The following is an 18,328-nucleotide window of genomic DNA, read 5'->3' on the forward strand; positions in this document are numbered from 1 at the left end:
CACTGGTTAAAAAAACAAACAAACAACTTGGTAGTGGAGATGGCAGGAAGGGTCTGAGAGTGAGGGAACCTTTATGATAATAAACCAAACCAAAAAGAAAGAAAAACAAAACTCATTCTGTACTTTGAATCTGACATTCTCTTCAACCTTTCTTCAGCAAGAGCCTTCACTTTTAACGGACCATATTGTCACTTAGAGACTGCCTAGCTATTTCAGGATACTCCTGTGTGCATATATGTTTGTGTGTGCTGGAAAGAGGGCTTGAACTCCGGACTTGGGCATTGTCCTTGAACTCTTTTGCTCAAGGCTAGCTCTACTATATGAGCCACACCTCCACTTCTGACATTTTGTGGTTAATTAGATTTTTTAAAAAAAAAGTCTGTTTTCCTGCCCAGGCTGTCTTCAAATCACAATCCTCAGATCTCAGCCTCTGGAGTAACTAGGATTACAGGCATGAGCCACTGGCACCAATTCAGGATAATCTATTTAAAAGTCAATAACATCAGTTATATTGGCAACTTCTTTTTTTTCCCTTAACAGGCAGGACATCAGGTGAGAGGCACATTAGACAATGACATAGCACACACACAAAGGAAACAAAATTTAAAGTAACTTTACTGGATTCAACAATGATAGAAAACATGATGTTCTGAACTGTATACATACACATCATGATAGCTAAACCTAGCTAATTTCCAAATGCATTACCTCACATATTTCTTGGTGGGAGTATTTAACATCCTACTTTTCATGAATACACTAGATACAGCATTAACCACAGTCACTTGGTTATATTTTTAAATGCTAATGGAAACACAGTACATCAATTTATGTCCCACTATTGGTCTACAACCTGTAATTTTAATTTATCTCAGAAAAAGGCCAGCATGCCCTTTCAAATTCCCATTTTCAATAATATGAAAGAGTTCTCAGAGTCTGTGTAACACTCGTAATTACAGGCAAAATTATGGGACTAACTAATCACAGGAAAAACAGACAAACCAGTTTACAGAATAGGTGCCCAGCATTAGTCAAGGCTATCAAGATAATAAATCAAAGAAAAGAATGAAGATAGTCACAATCAAGAAACTAGGTTAATATGAAAATTAAATGTAGTTAAGATCCTGGACTGGATCTTGGCACAAAAAAAAGTGAAAAATGGATGCCTGGCACAGTGGCTCATGCCTGTAATCCTAGCTAGAGATCCTAGGCTGAGATCTGAGGATCAGGGTTCAAAGCCAGCCCGAGCACAAAAGTCCATGAAACTCTTATCTCCAATTAATCACTAGAAAACTGGAAGTGGCACTATGGCTCAAGGGTTAGGGCAGTGGCCTGGAGCTAAAGAGCTCAGAGACAGTGTCTAGGCCCAGAGTTCAAGTCCCTGGACTAACCAAAAAAAAAAAAAAGGTGAGCAATGGGAAAATCAGTGAAATCACAGTAGGCTGAAGCTGCTAATAAGGACCCATAAAAGTAAATATCTGATTATTGATAAATGTACCCGAGAATATTAGGATGTTAGCAATGGTGGTACTAAGGTGATCTGAGGGCCAGGTGTGTCACGTACATCCATAATTCCAGCTAGGCTAAAGGCAAAGGCAGAATTGAGGTCTGAGGCTGACCTAGACAAAAGCACAAGACCCTATCTGAAAAACAAACTATATAGCAAAAGAGAATGGAAGTGTGGCTCAAGTGGTAGAGCACTTGTCTACAAGCATACAGGCCTCAGTACAAGCTCTATGCAAAGAAAACAAAAAGACTTCTTTGTAACATTTTAAGTCCAGTGTTCTCTGAAATAAAGTCCTATTCAGGACTCTTACAGGACAGAGTGTCCTCAGTCCTGTTACAGGACAGTGTCACTGCATTATTCTAGACAGTAGATACTGTAGAGTCTCAATCCTGATTCACAATCCAAAATAATGAAGAACTCCTCTCAAAGGCTTCCTGCTGCAATCCTTCTCAGTGCTGCCTTAACCACCACTTGCTGTTACCCACACTTCCAAATAAACCAACAAAAAATACCCTGGATTGGGAAAGAGGAGGAAGGGAAATTACTGCTTAGTGCATATCAAACTTCAGTTTGAGAAGGTTAAAAACAGTCTACAGCCAGATAGTAACACATAAGCACACTTACTGACAGTAAGATACTTAAAACTAGGTACAGCGGTGGGAGAGAACTCATTTAACAAGCCCAAAGCCCTCAGTTCAAACCTTAGTGCGAAAGAAAAAGTTAAAACAGAAAATTTTATATGTATTTAAATTAACATTTTAGGAAGTTAAAATTTTTTAAGTTACTGGATATGCTGTAGAATGGATAAACAAACTTTTTAAAAAGTCAGACACAAGCCTGCATATTATATGTCATTTTTATTCCATTGTGAAAATGTTAAAAATATTCACTATGGCAATACTTACATATCACACACACACCAACCAAACTGCACACTTCATTTGTTTTGACTTCTGTTTTCAAGATAGGGTTTCAATATGTAGCCCAGGCTAACCTAGACCTTCCCATGCAGCCAAAGCTGGCCTTAAACTTACTATCCTCCTGCCTCGGCTTTCTGAGTGGTAGGACTACAGGCCTGCATCGTCACACAAACTGTACACCTGAATTAGTGGATTATGTGACTTTTGAGTTATACCTCAATAAAACTGTTAGAATGAGATTTTAACTGATTTTCAACCTAAGAGACAATTATTTGAATTCCTAGGAATAGTACTCCATAAATTTTGGAGCACATTCTAATGACATGCTGGAAAAAAATGAACAAAATTAATGAAATAACTGATATACAATAGCTGACAAGGATAGTCTAGAAGCCTGGCTCAAAGAATAATGACTGATTTTAATGTAATTAGTAAAGTGTACACCTAGGAATAACGTCTCTCTGATTAAAGTGCAAGAACAAAGGCAAAATAATAAAAAAAACACAGACTGAAGGTGATCAAAGACCTTTATTCTGGTCTTCATCATTCATTAAGCCACTTAGCAGAACAGTTTCTTCATTTCTGCCCCAGGTGGCAGCAGCCGCATCCAGGCCTGATGTGGAAGACAGACACAAGAAGTGGAAGACCTTTTGGAGAAAGCTATCTGCTGAGATCCCTGCTTAGCCCAGATTAAGTAAACATAGAACAGAAGATTGTGTTGCAGACTCTGTTCTTCAGAGCTGAAGAATGGAGTGAAGGCTCCAGAACCTGCCCAGCTCGGCGATCAATCCAAAGTACCTACAAATACAAAGTGCAATGTGTAAATCAGTTTCTCTAAGAGCTACATTACTCCAACAAACTGGGCAAAGTTAACAAAGCAGAACTGTTGGTACTGGCAGCACTTTAATCTTCAGGAGTATCTATCCAAAAGATCCCAGAGAAAAACATGTCACTACAGAGGATGAGGAGATGCCAGGCGCCAATGGCTCACACCTGTAATCCTAGCTACTCGGGAGACTGAAATCTGAGGATCACAGTTCAAACCCAACCTGGGCACAAAAGTCCATGAGACTCTTACCTCCAATTACCCACCAGAAAACTGGAGGTAGTGCTGTGGCTCAAAGTGGCAGAGCACTAGCCTTGAGCTAAAGAGCTCAGGGACATGCCCAAGCCCAGAGTTCATGCCACAAGACTGACCAAAGACAAAAAAAACACACATTTAGGGGCTAGGAGTTTGGCCTAGTGGTAAGAGTGCTTGTCTAGCATGCACAAAGACCAGGGTTCGATTCTTTGGTACCACATACATAGAAAAAGCCAGAAGTGGTGCTGTGGCACAAGTGGTAGAGCTCTAGCCTTGCGAAGGCCCAAGGACAGTGCTCAGGCCCTGAGTTCAAGCCCCAGGACTGACAAAAATAAAAATTTTAAAAAACACATAGGATGGGGAGTTAGGAATAAGGTGCAACAGCCAAGGGAGTAAGAATCGAGGTAGGAGAGAAATAAGTTGTTGTGTTAGCTAAGCAGCGTTCATAGAGAACAAACAAGAGTTAACTGAAACAAAATAAATAAGAAAAAGGCCCAAAGAAAATGCCTTTTTGGAAAGTCCCAGTTTAAGATGGTGACTGAGCCCAGAAATTCACATGTTCTCAAAAATCAAGATTCCAATCAAAAGGAACTCTCACTGCTCAGGAAGCTGAGATCTGGAATATCAAGCTTTGAATCCAAGTAGGGCGGAAAAGCCCATGAGGTTCTACCTCCAAAATAACTAGCAAAAAGCTAGCTTGGGCTGAGTGTCAGTGGCTCACACCTGTTATCCTAGTTACTCAGGAGGCTGAGATCTGAGGACCGAAGTTCAAAGCCAGCCCTGGAACAAAAGTTCGTGAGACTCTTATCTTCAGTTAACCACCAAAAACCCAGAAGTGGCACTGTGACTCAGAGTGGTAGAGTGCTAGCCTCAAGCTGAAGAATTTAGGGACAGTGCCCAGGCCCTGAGTTCAAGCCCAATGATCAAAAAAAAAAAAAAATAGCTAATGGCATAGCTCAAGTTATAGAGCATCAGTCAAGCAAGTAAGAAAAGCAAGTTTAAGGCTTTGAGTTCAAATTCTGGTATTGGCAAATAATAAATAAATAAATGTAAATAAAATAAGGTGGGTAGTCATACATACCAGAGATTCCAGCTACCCTAGGTCAACTTGGGCAAAATTGTGACTCTACATTTTTTTAATTGAAGCAAAAACAAAAACAAAAACAAAAACCCCTTAGGGGCATGGTTTAAGTGGTAGAGCACTCTCCAAGCAAGCTTATAGCCGAATTCCTAGCCCAGCACTGCCAAAAAACCAAATAGAATTCACACAACAAAAAGGTATAGAGAAATCAAAGAAATGAAGAAAATAAACTGCAAGATCAGAAAAAATTATATAGAATATACCATGGAGAAACAAAATTAGGGCTGAGACATTAGATTGCTCAATAGGAATCTTGGAGAGAAAGGATAGAGAACAAAATACAGCAATATCTGAATATATCTTCAGGTATTCTGAAGAAGCCCAAGTGCTGACCACATAAAAAGAAATCTACACTTCTATATACTAGAATGAAACTTACAGAAAATTAAATACAGAAAAAAAATAAATTGTTGGTTTTGAGGGGAAGGGGTGTAATTTGGGGTGTCTTGTTTATTTGTGATACAGAGTTTCACTATATAACCCAATTGAACTCAAAGTCAATCCAGGCTGGACTCATTCTTTTGATCCTCCTGCTTCAGCCTCCAGAGTGCTAACACTATATGCATGTACCATATTTAGCTAAATATCTTAAAAGGGAACCAATGAGGGTCAAAATACAGAAAAAAGTTCTAACATTAAGCTTTTATAAATCATGGTTGCATGTCATAACCAATAGGTTAGTCACTAAAGGGACAGGAATAGAATATAACTAATAGAAAGGGGGAAAGGGATGTTAATCCAAAAGAAAGCAGAAAATGGAGGGGGAAAAAAACGATCGTAGGTAGGATGATTAGAAAGGATAAAATGAGGCAGAAGATGCAAAGCCATATATGCCCCAAAGACATTTAACATTAATGAATTGAATGCTCCAATTAAAAGCAACGACAGGGGCCATGAGCACAAGCCTAGTGATAGAGTACTTGCCTAGTGTGCATGAAGCCCTAGGTTCAATTCCTCAATATCACATACACGGAAAATGCCAGAAATGGTGTTGTGACTCAAGGGATAGCACACTAGCCTTGGGAAAGTCCAAGAACATTGGCCAGGCCCTGGGTTCAAGGCCCAAGATTGGCAAAAAAGAAAAAAAAATTATAGTTTACATATATATATGTAAACATAAAAATGAAACAGACACTACAAAAACACTAAAGCTGATAAACCTGACAATACCAGAGAAAACAGACTTTAAGGCATTTTGCCTTAGAGATACTTTACACTACTAGAAATGATGGTTAACTTATAGAGACTGAAATCCAAACAATACATAAGAGTATCGAGTATTGTATATACCTAATCACCTAATCACAATATGTAATGAAAAAAATGACCCAAAACTAGAAGTAAAATAATTTTCAGTTATAGTAGACTTTAACACACAAATCTCAGTAGCTGATAAACAAACAGAAGAACTTTATTAAATCTGAACTATGCAATAATAAAACTTAACATTGCATCTAGCAACTACAGGATACCCTTTGTCTACAAGTACAGGCAAAAACACTGCTAAGATTTACACTGGACTAATAAAGCAAAGTAGGCAAGTAACAGATTATAAGTAGGTAGAAAAAGAAGCTAAACACATATGTACAAATTGAAAGAATACATAATAATCTGACATAATAATCTGGGTAGGAATAACATGGGAATGAATCTTCAAAGACATTTAAACACTAAAAGTAACCCACATCTAGTTGGATATAAAGATATAGGACAAAGGAATGAAATAAATCAAGAAAGGACTTCAGATGGCAATGAGGCTTCGAGGTAGTGAGAAATACTGTTAGAGGTGGAAACAGAATGAACTGAGGATACTTTCACAAAGGTATTCAATCAGAACATATGTCTTCAGCAGGAAGATTAAGGAAATAAGTAGCAGAAATCATTCCAAGAGAGGTAGTTAAAATGTGGTATTACACATATTTGCTATTTCTATGACAAGATTTAGTTAGTAATCAAGTTAATTCAAACTTCTAAAGAACCAACAGAAACTTTTAGTATAGAATTTCCCTGCGGCATAATAATCACTATACATACACTACTGAATAGAAAAAAAAGAAGGGAACATGGTGACATTTTAAAGGTTTCCAGTTGTTTCTGATTTCTAACATTGTATTGAGGGGAGGGAAGTTTATACTTAAGGATATCAGCCTACAAAGGAATCAAATTTTGAATCTCTCTAACTCTACCAATGTTTCTCATATTTTGGATATCAGCCTATAAAGGAATCAAATTTTGAATCTCTCTAACTCTACCAATGTTTCTCATATTTTCTCTTCTCTTGTTGGCAAGAGGAAATTTTCCAGTAGAAGTTCTAAATCTCCAACGGTGAAAAATGAACTATACTAGATTTAGTAATAATAAATCTAGTGGAAAGAAGAGAGATGGAATTACTCCTGAACAAGGGAAAACTCACATGATTATCATCAAAAAGAAAGTTATAAATGATTGTCCACTAACAAAAACTCACCTTCCAGAAACGCAAATTCATCCACAGCTTCTATTGCATTATCTGAAACACACAACAAAGGGGCATTTGAACAATGCTGGTCATTTGATTGTCAGCCTTAACAACACAATCCAGGTGCGCAAATTAGGCCACTTCTGAAAATTTGTCTTCTTACATTAACTCTTATATATGAGCTACCTAGCTACCTACCTCTCTACAGCAAACCCCAACCGGTGCTGGTGACTCACAGTAGGCTAGCTACTCAAAAGGCTGCGATTTGAGGATCTAGGTTCAAAACCAGCTGGGGCACAAAAGCCCATGAGACTCTTCAATTAGCCACTGAAAAACCAGAAGAGGGGCTAGTGGTAGAGCACTAGCCTTGAGCTGAAGATCTCTGGGACAGCACCTAGGCCCAGAGTTGAAGTCCTATAACTGACAAGAGAAAAAAGAAGAAAAGAAAAAAGCCCAAGTAACTGCTCTATGGGGAGTAGAGGGGTGGAGAGAGAAAGCCCTCCTTCAATCCGGTTTTACACTTAAGTTCATTTATTCTCTTTGCTCTGAAAGTTTGGCAACAAAGAGGGTGAGCCTGGAGTTGTGGTGCTTCACACCGTTAATCCTAGCTACTCAGGAGGCTGAAATCTGAGGATCATGGGTGTCAAAGCTAGCCCAAGCAGGAAAGTCCAAGAGGACTGTTATCTCCAATTAACCACCAGAAAACTGCAAGTGGAGCTGTGGCTCAAGTGGAAGAGCACTAGCCTTGAGCTGAAGAGCTGGGGGGCAAAGGGGTGAGATACACTGTATGTAGGCTTACACGTGTACAGGGGTTACCGACTAAACAAAGGTCAGACATCAAACCCTCAATTGCCGCAGTAATGCATTCCCAAACAGCAAATTGGGAGCCCTATTCCCAGTTGCCACAATGCCACTCTACCCAAATCTCTCCTCTGGAGGGTTTTCCTCTTTCCCTGTTGAGCACAGCAGTAGGCATCTTTTGCAATCGTCTCCACAAACAGCTCCTGTGAAGCAGACAAGCAGAGGAATGATCAATGTGGGGGTCCAGCCCGTGGGGTTGGGGTGCCATCCCGTGGGAAGGTGGGGCGGGGGGAGTTTAAAGCTAAGGATGCCCTGAATTCCTAAAAGTCCTCCAACTGTCCCTGCCCCTGGGGTCAGATCGGACACTTCCCTCCTCCATCAGATCTAATCCACTGGGCTTATTCACTAGATCCACAAGTCCAGGCCCTCCCAAGTAGTATCTCCTACCCCTCCAGGCCCCGCCCCGCTCCCCCCGCCCACGCTTCAGGCCCCGCCCCCTGCGCGCGCCCTGCCCTCCCCCCCCCCACCTCCCCGCGCGGCCCCGAGCTCGCTCGCGTTCCCGCCGCACCGCAGCTCGCGCCAGAATGAAGATGGCTTCCTGGCCCGCCAGCGTCACGTCGGGGTCCGCCTTCACCAAAGCCTTCACGCGCGCTAGGGGAAGCCTGGACAGGCGAGCCCCGGGTGCATTCGCTGGAGTTTGGGGCTGTAAGGCCGCTGACTCCCCTCCGGGCCCCTCCTCCTCCCGCGGCGCCCCACTCCCAGTTGCGGCCGCCGCCGCTGCCGCCATCCCGCCCGCAGCGGACTGCGCGCGCGCGGCCCCCGACTGAGCGCGCGCAGGCGTCTCCGGCCCCTTTCCCGCGCGCGGTGGGAACCACGCCCTCTACTGGGCGCATAGCTCCGCCCCCACGCGGCCGGGCGCGCCGGAAGTCGAGAGGGCGCGGTGTGCCCGCCCCCTCGCCGGGGTCGCGGTCTCCGGTGGCCTTTCCCTTCCGGTCGGGCCCAGCCACCCCGGTTGCCTCCACTTTGCCGTTAATTACCGGGGTTGTGCCGGGCTGGTCCCCGCCCCGCTCTGGAGAAAGCCAGGCCCCGCGGACAAGGGTCGGCACCGGGTCCGCCCCAGATCGCTGAGGAGGGCGAGAAACCTGACCAGACGCCCGGGGAGGAGAGGGAGGCCGAAATGGAAGAAGTGTAGTCCAGGCAGAGGAGGTTAGACTCCGTGGGGTTGTGGGGGTCCTGAGGTCGCGGCCACGCATCCCATCGCCGGGTCCCTTGACACGCCTAAGAACCATTGAGGACCAAGAGATCTGTTGCCTCCATAGCCTGTAACTGTCGTCATGGCATTGGAGTTAAAGCTTTTAAAATATACGAATACTTTACACATACAGTTTCCTTTGGGGCAAGTCACTTTTTTTTTTTTTTTTTGCCAGTCCTGGGCCTTGAACTCAGGGCCTGAGCACTATCCTTGGACTTTTCTCAAAGCTACAGTTCTCCCACTTGAGCCTCAGCACCACTCCCAGCTTTTTTCTATGTATGTGGTACTGAGGAATTGAACCCAGGTCTTCGTGCATGCTAGGCAAGCACTCTACCTCTAGGCCCAAACTTCTGGTCCATCACTATTTTTTTTTCTTTTTTTTTTAAATGCTGATCGCTGGGCCTGAGCTCAGGGTCTCAATGTTGTCCCTGAGCTGTTGTGCTCAAAGCTACTACTCTACCACTTGAGCCACACCTTCACTTCTGGCTTTTTGCTAGCTAACTAGATTTACCTACCTGGGCTGGCTTTGAACCACAATCCTCAAACTTAAGTTTCTCGACTAAGTAGGATTATAGGGATGAATCATAGGCTCCCTGCTTAAAAGGGAGGGGGCGGGCAATTGTTACTTTTCTCAGTTTAAGTTGGTGCCTCTCTCAAGAACTTGCTTTTCCACACAGTATGCCCCTATGACAGTTATTTGAAGATGCTTGTATTACCTTTGAAATGTACCCGTTTCTCCATCATCTTTCTCTGCTCAAGCTTACTTCAAAATCTGTATTCCCATAGCATGTCATAACATTATTTGTTCTTTAATCGGCACCAAATGCCTTTTAGCACTGAATTAATGTTGAACAGTTTGATTTTATTTCTTTAAAATTATCTTCAAAGCTATTAGACAAAATTTGAAGATTTTCATCCCCCCGTGAACACAGCTACAGAATTACTTAGAAACAGCTTCAATAGCACAGCTGAATCCCAGCCAACACATTTAAGGAGTATATTACTAAGGTCTTGGGAGAACTGTCAGCAACCTGGTTAATCATTTGCAGAAACCCTGTTCATCCATCTTCAGCTTGAATCTACTTTTAGACTGCTCACAGGTTTACCTCACATCAGACCTCACAGGCATGTCATGACCCAGCTACAGAAAACTTCCTCTGCTGTCTGGGAAACCATTTCCTATCCCTTTATCCACAAGAGGGAACCTGATTTCCACTCAAGTGCCTGGATCCTCCAAAGGAAAAAGTTGTTGAGGATAGGGATAATGATGATTACTCAAAGGCCTCAGCTTTATAAAGACCTCTAAAGGTCTTTATAATTCCACATGTAGTGGCACAGGAATCTTACTCCATACAGTCCTTTAGTTTTTATTGTTTCATTAACTAAGAATTCTCTTGCCAGCTTTAATGATGAACACATAGCCTTGCTTATATCTCCACTAATTGCCAGATATGCCTGTACCAGTCCCACCAAACTTGCCTCCAAAGGCCCTGTGAGCTCCCACCTCAGCCTCCTCTCCATTTCTTCCCAGGACACCTCCCAGCTAGCAAACAGGATGCTGAAGAAAGTTCCAGTAGTGCAGATATGTCTTTGGTCAATGCAGTTGTTATTTTCCTAGGCCTAAGGCTCTACTTAGTAGTAAAACTTCAAAAAGTTTCAGTGAAAGGAGATCCAGCTTTGAACAAGGGAATCATTTAGGTGAATTAAAATGCCCCTTCAAGGAAAATATTATCTTTCTGTAGTTGGCCAAAGGCCTTAATCACAATCTTCCAATTTATGGTATCACTTCTCTGTCACCTAATATCACCATGATCAAAGCCAAATGAAGCCTTATGTGGAAATAAACTACAGTTTGAGTACAAATCAACTACTGTTGAGAACCACCAAAAGCGATCCGTTGTCTCCCCAAGTCAGCAAAATGCAAAACAGAGGTCATCCGGCAACAAGGGTCTCTCCTTGCAACTCCAGCTACAAGACACTTATGTTGTTGTTAGTCCATAATTAAGTTGCTTAGCCATTAGACACTAAAGTGCTTTCATTGATTTCCCAGCCAATGGCAAAGCCATAACCAAATTAATCATCTTCCCCATATGCAGAGAGCATACCTGGCACTGCCTGTCCACCATGTATTTGAGCCTGGAGGCCACCCTCAAAAAATTTCTGGTGATCCTTGCTTGTTGCTTCTACCTCTCACAGGGCCCTGATTCAGGTCAGACTGGCACTGCTCAGCTAATTTAGCACAGCAACTTCCAGGCCTCTGGTCACAAATACAAGTTCTTATTATTTTCCTATGTCTCTAACAATAGAATGTGTTGTCCTATCCTGGCGCCGGTGGCTCTTATCTCTAATTAACCCCACCAGAAAACTGGAAATGGTGCTATGGCTCAAAGAGGTAGAACACTAGCCTTGAGCTGAAGAGCTCAGGGACAGTGTCCAGACCCAAAGTTCAAGCCCCGTGGCTGACCAAAAAACAAAAAAAAAAAATGTGTTGTTCTATTTAGCACTTAATCACAAAATTACTGTTGAGTTGGTACAGCCTACCTGCCCAAAGCTAGTGAGAATCCCTGGGGCTAAAGCCTCAGGAAGCAGCTTTCTGAGACGAGATTTTTGCTTCCTCTCTCTCTCTTTTTTCTTTCTTTTTTTTTTTTTTTTTTTTTTTTGCCAGTCCTGGGCTTGAGCTCAGGGCCTAAGCACTATCCTTGGACTTTCTCAAAGCTAGAGCTCTACCACTTGAGCCTCAGCACCCTTTTTTTCTATGTATGTGATACCGAGGAGTTGAACCCGGGTCTTCATGCATGCTAGGCAAGCACTCTATCCCTAGGCCAAACTCTGTTTTTGTATGATTAAAGTAATATGCTCAGCTGGGCACGGTGGCTCACCCCTATAATCCTTCCTACTCAGGAGGCTGAAATCTGAAGATCACTGTTCAAAGCCAGCCCAAGCACTAAAGAACTTGTCACTCTTATCTCCAATTAATTACTAGAAACAGGAAGTGGGGCTTTGGCTTAGGGGGTAGATCAGTAGCCTTGAGCTGAAGAGCTCAGGGCAGCTCCCAGGCCCAGAGTTGAAGCCCCATGACCCATGAAAGAAAGAAAGAGAGAGAGAGAGAGAGAGAAAGAGGAAGAAAGAAAGAAACTAAAGTAATATGCTCTCAGGACTGGAGAAACTAGGAAAAAATGTAAATTGCAAAAGCCTGAAATCCCTGGAAGCACAGACAAGAATAACAAAGTTTATCTTATCATACTTTCATTCTAATAATGAAGACCGCAGTCAATTTTGACTCCTAGACCTGTATGTGTGAGAGACAGATAAAGAGAGATAGTAAAAAGAGATGTACAGGCCAGGAGTTTGGCCTAGTGGTAGAGTGCTTGCCTAGCATGCACTAAGACTCGGGTTCAATTCCTCAGTACCACATACATAGAAAAGGCTGGAAATGGTTCTGTGGCTCAAGTGGTAGAACTCTAGCCTTAAGAAAGCCCAAGGACAGTACTCAGGCCCTATGTTCAGTCCGCAAAAAAAAAAAAGAGAAATGTACAAAGTTGAATCTTTTAACAATTGTTACAGTATCAGAAATGGGAAGATAAGGAAGGAAGAGCTGGGGATTATTAAACTTTCCTCTAGAGATTTTAACAGTTATATCTTTGGTTATAATATATGCATATATTTCTTTTAACAAAAATGATCATAAAATTAAATTTAAAAATAGACCTGTAGAGAAAGATGAGATCGTTTACAAAAGGTGACTGGATTTATCAAATTGAAGTCCAAGAAATGGAAACATGGATTATTTATGGTGGCAGTGGTGTTATGTGTGTGCTTTTTTTCTTTGCTTTGCTTTTTTTGAGGGGAAGGGTACAGAAAGGGAGGAAGGATGAACAAATGCAATCATGGTATTCAATATACACTCCATAGAAAATGAACTGTGCAACTTGTGGGCAGGGATGGAAGGAGGGAACTAGGGAAAAGCTAAGGAACTGTCCAAAAGAGAAATGTACACATCTGAATTGTAAAATGGTAACCCCTCTGTACAATACCTTAGTAATAGCAATAAAATTACATATTTTTAAAAACTGACAGTGTAAATTTGTATTTGCATGCCAGAATCCATACCCAGTTAGGAAGTGTGCCAACACAGATCAAAGCCCATAGAGATACAAACCTCCTTCCCCCAGCCTAGGTCCTGCAGGATATTGACACATTAAATCATTGTTCTACAAGTGAATACAGCCAAACCTGAACAGACATGAATGAGAAGATAATTACCTTTGCAGGCAGGAGTTTGTGCATACTCATTTTAACTGGGAGTCCCAAGAAAAGAATATTTTGGAAAACAAAAATCCTCTGCTGCTCTTGAAGATGCTACCTCATACATCTTTACTTAATGGAAAAGTCCACACTACCAAATAGATTTGTCACTGTGACTCTGCATGGGGGAGGGATGTGTGTGTGTGTGTGTGTGTGTGTGTGTGTGTGTGTGTGTGTGTGTGTGTATTAGAAACATTGTTATATAAGTATGTTGAAAATATAGACATGGAAAAATGGAACCAGGCAACTTAAAGGGGATGAGTGGAGTCAAGGATGATGGGGAAGAATGATGGAAGACATGATATTGATTAAGACACATTGTACTCATAAACTGACCTGTTGAATTGAAATCCCTTTGTACAACTACTTAAAGATAATTAAAAAAGATGCCCCCCATGGGACTGAGTAGTGACTTACAACTAATCAACTTTGAATAAAAGTTTTCTTGCATCAACTACTACCTCTATCCAAATCAACTGCAAACAATTGATGTCAAAGTACATTCCATGGATCTAGCCCCAAACTCAGACTGCTGAGAATGGATGGAGATTTTTGATGGTCCTGGTATATGCAGCAGAAGATGAAGCTGGTGAGCTGTGAATGTCAGAACCCCAGAGCTTCCACCGATGGATCATTGAGTAGAGTTCAAGTGATGAGGACCACTCTGTACTAGACTGGACTTTGCCTAGAAGGCCTTGATATCTAATAGGAAAGATTTCATTTTAGGAACAGTTATCCTTGGTGCTTAGCTCAAATGCTGATTTTCTGTGGATCTCAGCTAAACTCCCTATGGGCTTGACCTTGCTCTAGCTCTGATTATACTTTTATAACAGCTACTGTTAACAGTACATCCACAGCTCCAGCCTGGTCATCACTGCCTGGTTGCTGGTCATCCCACTGCCCCTGACCTTCACTTGTGGCACCTGCTCGAACTCTTATTCTGCCTGAGTTTTCTACTAACTTTCATCCTCTACCTGCCTTCCTGGCCTTCTCTTTTAAGATACCTAGGCTTGGGCCGGGAGTTTGGCCTAGTGGTAGAGTGCTTGCCCGGCATGCATGGAGGCCCGGGTTCGATTTCTCGGTAAAGCCAAACAAATATAATTAAAACTATAAACATAAATCAAATATAGGCAGACAAGAATAATTTTTTCTTTGTTCTTCACACAAGCTTTCCATAGCCTTTTCCCAGTCTAACTTAATTCTCTTTCTGTTTTCAGTAAACCCTAGTAGACTACAAATTCCTAGACCATTACTTGGTTGCTTTGTATTTCCTCTTGAGTCTTCCTAAAACACGAAGTCCATTGACGCAGGGATGACAGTCTCTTTTTTTTTTTTATTGCACCTAACAGATTATGTCAAAGTACATGCTTAATAAATGTCTACTCATTTGTCCACTAACTTACGATTTAATTATTTTTAGTCATTATCCATGCCCATGAAAGACTTAAGTGCTCTATTTAAATATCAGTGAGAAGTTGTACAGACAAAAAAGCAGAATATTAATGGATCATTTATCAAGTTGATGGGGTTTTTTGTCATCACTGAATTAGTTTGTAGAATGATCGGATTCAGACCATATTATAAATTTTAAAATTGTATTGTGACTCATTACATCTAATTTCATGCTTGTACAAAAATACTGTTCACAACTACTCTTATTCTTTTAAAGGTTTAATTAGGCTACCCTACATCAAGTAGATCTGATAAATCATATGTATCACAAATCAAGCACACTCATGGAAGCAGCACACTGCTCAGAAATATCAAGAAGCCTCAGGAAGCCTATCTCAAACCCCCTCTGTCTTCCATAGAACTCCTATGTAGTATAAAAAGAACACATGTAGATGAGGGCTCTTCATCCCACAATGGCTGACAGGCACAATGGGACGGAGAGAGAGAGCAAATTTTACTAAGATCTGATTCAAAAAAATCTCTAACTAAAGGAAGCTATATATAAGAAGCAAAGCTTAGGAGACAGATGGCAGGTTATCTAGTTGTAGACATATGATATAGGAGCTGGGGGAAAAGGGGTTTTTATTATTTTTGTAGTTTCTAATTTGTAGGTGTGTGTGTGTGTGTGTGTGTGTGTGTGTGTGTGTGTGTGTGTGTGTGTGTGTGTTTAGACAGAGACTCAGAGACTCCCCCCAGACTGGCCAGGAACTTTACTTTCCATTCCACCCTGGTGAAAATAGAAGCACTGAAAAGACAGCTCCTGATATGATGGCTGAAAGAGGGTGTCAAAGAAAGATGCAGAATGGAGGACCAGACTTCAGACAACGGCTTTGATTGGGCAAGAAAGATTGCTGGGAAAAGGGCCTTTCCAAACCACCAGATGATCAGGTAAGACAGGCTTGTGTGGCTTCGTCTAAACTGACAGTAACTTAGGCAGGATTCACCACCAGGCAAAGGAGAGTGCTATGCTCACAAGCATCATCGCTGCCATTTTGCATCAGCCCCAAGGAATCTTTACTTATGGAGAAACTGATCACTGAAACAATTAAAAACTCAAGAAGCAGTTACTAAGTTGAAGATTATCTACAAACAGATAAGGTAAATAATTTTGAGCATAATGCAGTGATGGGATATAGGGTCTTTGGTAAGTGTCTTCAAAGGTGTCTTTTGTAAAGTTTTTATTGTTATTTTTTTGTTTTTGTTTTTGTTTTTGTTTTTTTTTGGCCAGTCCTGGGCTTGAGCTCAGGGCCTGAGCACTGTTCTTGGACTTTCTCAAGGTTAGAGCTCTACCACTTGAGCCTCAGCACCACTTCCGGCTTTTTTCTATGTATGTGGTACCGAGGAATCGAACCCGGGTCTTCATGCATGCTAGGCAAGCACTTTAACCACTAGGCCAAACTCCTGGCCTTTATTGTTATTATAAAGGTGATGTACATGGAGTTTACAGTTACAAAAGTCAGGTAAAGAGTATATTTCTTTTTGGACAAGGTCATCCCTTTCCTTGCCCTCTCCCAGTTTTTCCCTCCCATCCCTACCTACAAACTGTGTAGTCAATTTATTCAACAGTGTCTAGTATCACTGCTGCATCTGTTTACCCTTTATTGCTTCCATTTCTGTACCTTACCCTCCCAAAGGCAAATAAACAAACAAGACAGAAAGGAAACACGAAAGGAAAAATGCTCTTGTTTTCATTTTGTCTCAAATGTTTCTTTTGAATAAAGATAGAAAGTACAAGAAAAAAATCATCTATTGGGGAGAACTTAATGAGTGTGCATAAATTAAGCAGATAAGGCTTACCAACTGCACAAAACAGATCAGAGCAGAGGTAAAGTCATCTTTTAAGACCTACACTCTTTCCAGGAGCTGTTGGCTCATGCCTGTAATCCTAACTACTGGGGAGGTTGAGATCTGGGATCGTGGTTCAAAGCCATCCTTGACAGAAAAGTCCCCAAGAAACTGTTATCTCCGTTAACCACTCAAAAACTGGAAGTGTATCTGTAGCTCAAAGTGCTAGAGTGCTAGCCTTGAGCAAAAGAGCTCAGGAACAGTGCCCAAGTGGGTCCAAGTTGAAGCCCCATGAACCCCAACTCAAAAAAAGACAAATTATTTAGAATGTATTTCTATCCAAATACACAAATATATCTTAACCACTTACCACATACCTTTCCAACTTCTTTCTCATTTCTTTGCTCTAATATGCTCTTCACAATATAAATGTAGCAGCCTAGCAAGAGAAAAAAAATTAAACATTTGGTCAAAGCAGGATTAGCCAGAATGAAAGAACAGGGAAAGGAGAATGGTAACAGGAACTTAAGTGCAGAGACCTTGTTTTTGGGGAGATGGCGCCCCAGCTAAAGGCAGTGTTGAATATTCTCACTGTAAGAATGCCAATATCACCATCTCCTAGTTCAGTAACATTTGCTGCCTGTTTTCTTTTTTCTTTTTTTTTTTCCAATTGTGGGGCTTGAACCACTAAATATTTAGATCCTCCAGTTCCCATCATTTGGATCCATGCTCACTAAGCAATTTTCTGCTCTTTTCCTTCCTTGGGGATCTGTTTTCAGTGAAAGGTGTAAGCAGAGACAAGTATTCCAGACACAGAGGCTGTTCCGGACCCCTGGTGAATCAGTAAATTGACAATCTCCTTAATTAATTAGTGTTAAATCTGAGAGATGGATCTGCACACTGTGTGCTGACAGAACCAGATTCTCAATCTTCACGGCAGAGAACAGGCCCAAGGCAGAGGATCATCACCCTGTGAAGCCTCTTGAAGACATCTTTGTGCTCACTCTCTGATCCCTCGCATTCCCTATGGCACTGAAAGTCCTCCAAGCTTTGTCTGAGTGTATTGAATTACAAGGAAAGGAAATCAGACATTGGCTGGCAACAAAAAGAAGATACTAGCTTCAAAACTCAGATCTTGCTGGAGAAAACAGAGCTGTGACCTCCCGGGTAGGGAAGTCCCTGAAGTGCCTGCTGGCTGAACTTGATGTGCATGGGACAGACATACCATAGTTCTGGCCACCTAGAAATAGAAAAATCACACAGAGCTAGGAAATTCTCCTTCCTCCAATGTCCTCCTGATCAGGCCAACCATGCCACCTAACCAGAAAGAAACATTGCATTTTCATAAGCAACAACTGAGATGGGCTTGAAGCTAAGAGGCAATGCATTGATAACCCTGAAACTGGCTTGTCTGACTGGTGTTGGCATTCTTCTCAACTGGGTGTTTGGTTGGTTGGCAAGCTGACTACGTGTTCTGGTCTGCTCACTGTCCTCTTTGTCATGATGGCTATTTGACACCCTCTCTTCTTTCATCAATCACAGACATCATCTCCCCACTCCACTTGCTATCTCTGCTGATGACTTTAGTTCTCATTCCACCATAGAGAAAATAGAGGCATCGAAAAG

The 18,328-nt window shown here is 41.8% G+C and overlaps 1 protein-coding gene across 1 annotated transcript; it reads right to left on the minus strand.

The window, feature by feature from the left end:
- Positions 1-2,936: 2,936 nt before the first annotated feature.
- Pole4 (DNA polymerase epsilon 4, accessory subunit) lies at positions 2,937-8,735 on the minus strand. The gene is made up of 4 exons (XM_090336604.1): positions 8,477-8,735; positions 8,027-8,111; positions 7,117-7,158; positions 2,937-3,225 (listed from the first exon to the last, which is right to left on the minus strand). Exons 1-4 carry the CDS (start codon positions 8,693-8,695, stop codon positions 3,212-3,214), a joined length of 360 nt encoding a protein of 119 aa, XP_090192730.1. The 5' UTR covers positions 8,696-8,735; the 3' UTR covers positions 2,937-3,211.
- Positions 8,736-18,328: the final 9,593 nt, after the last annotated feature.

The sequence above is a fragment of the Megascapheus bottae genome, chromosome 7 (genome assembly GCF_031878675.1).
Source record: "Megascapheus bottae isolate mThoBot1 chromosome 7, mThoBot2.hap1, whole genome shotgun sequence".
Lineage (NCBI taxonomy): Eukaryota > Metazoa > Chordata > Mammalia > Rodentia > Geomyidae > Megascapheus > Megascapheus bottae.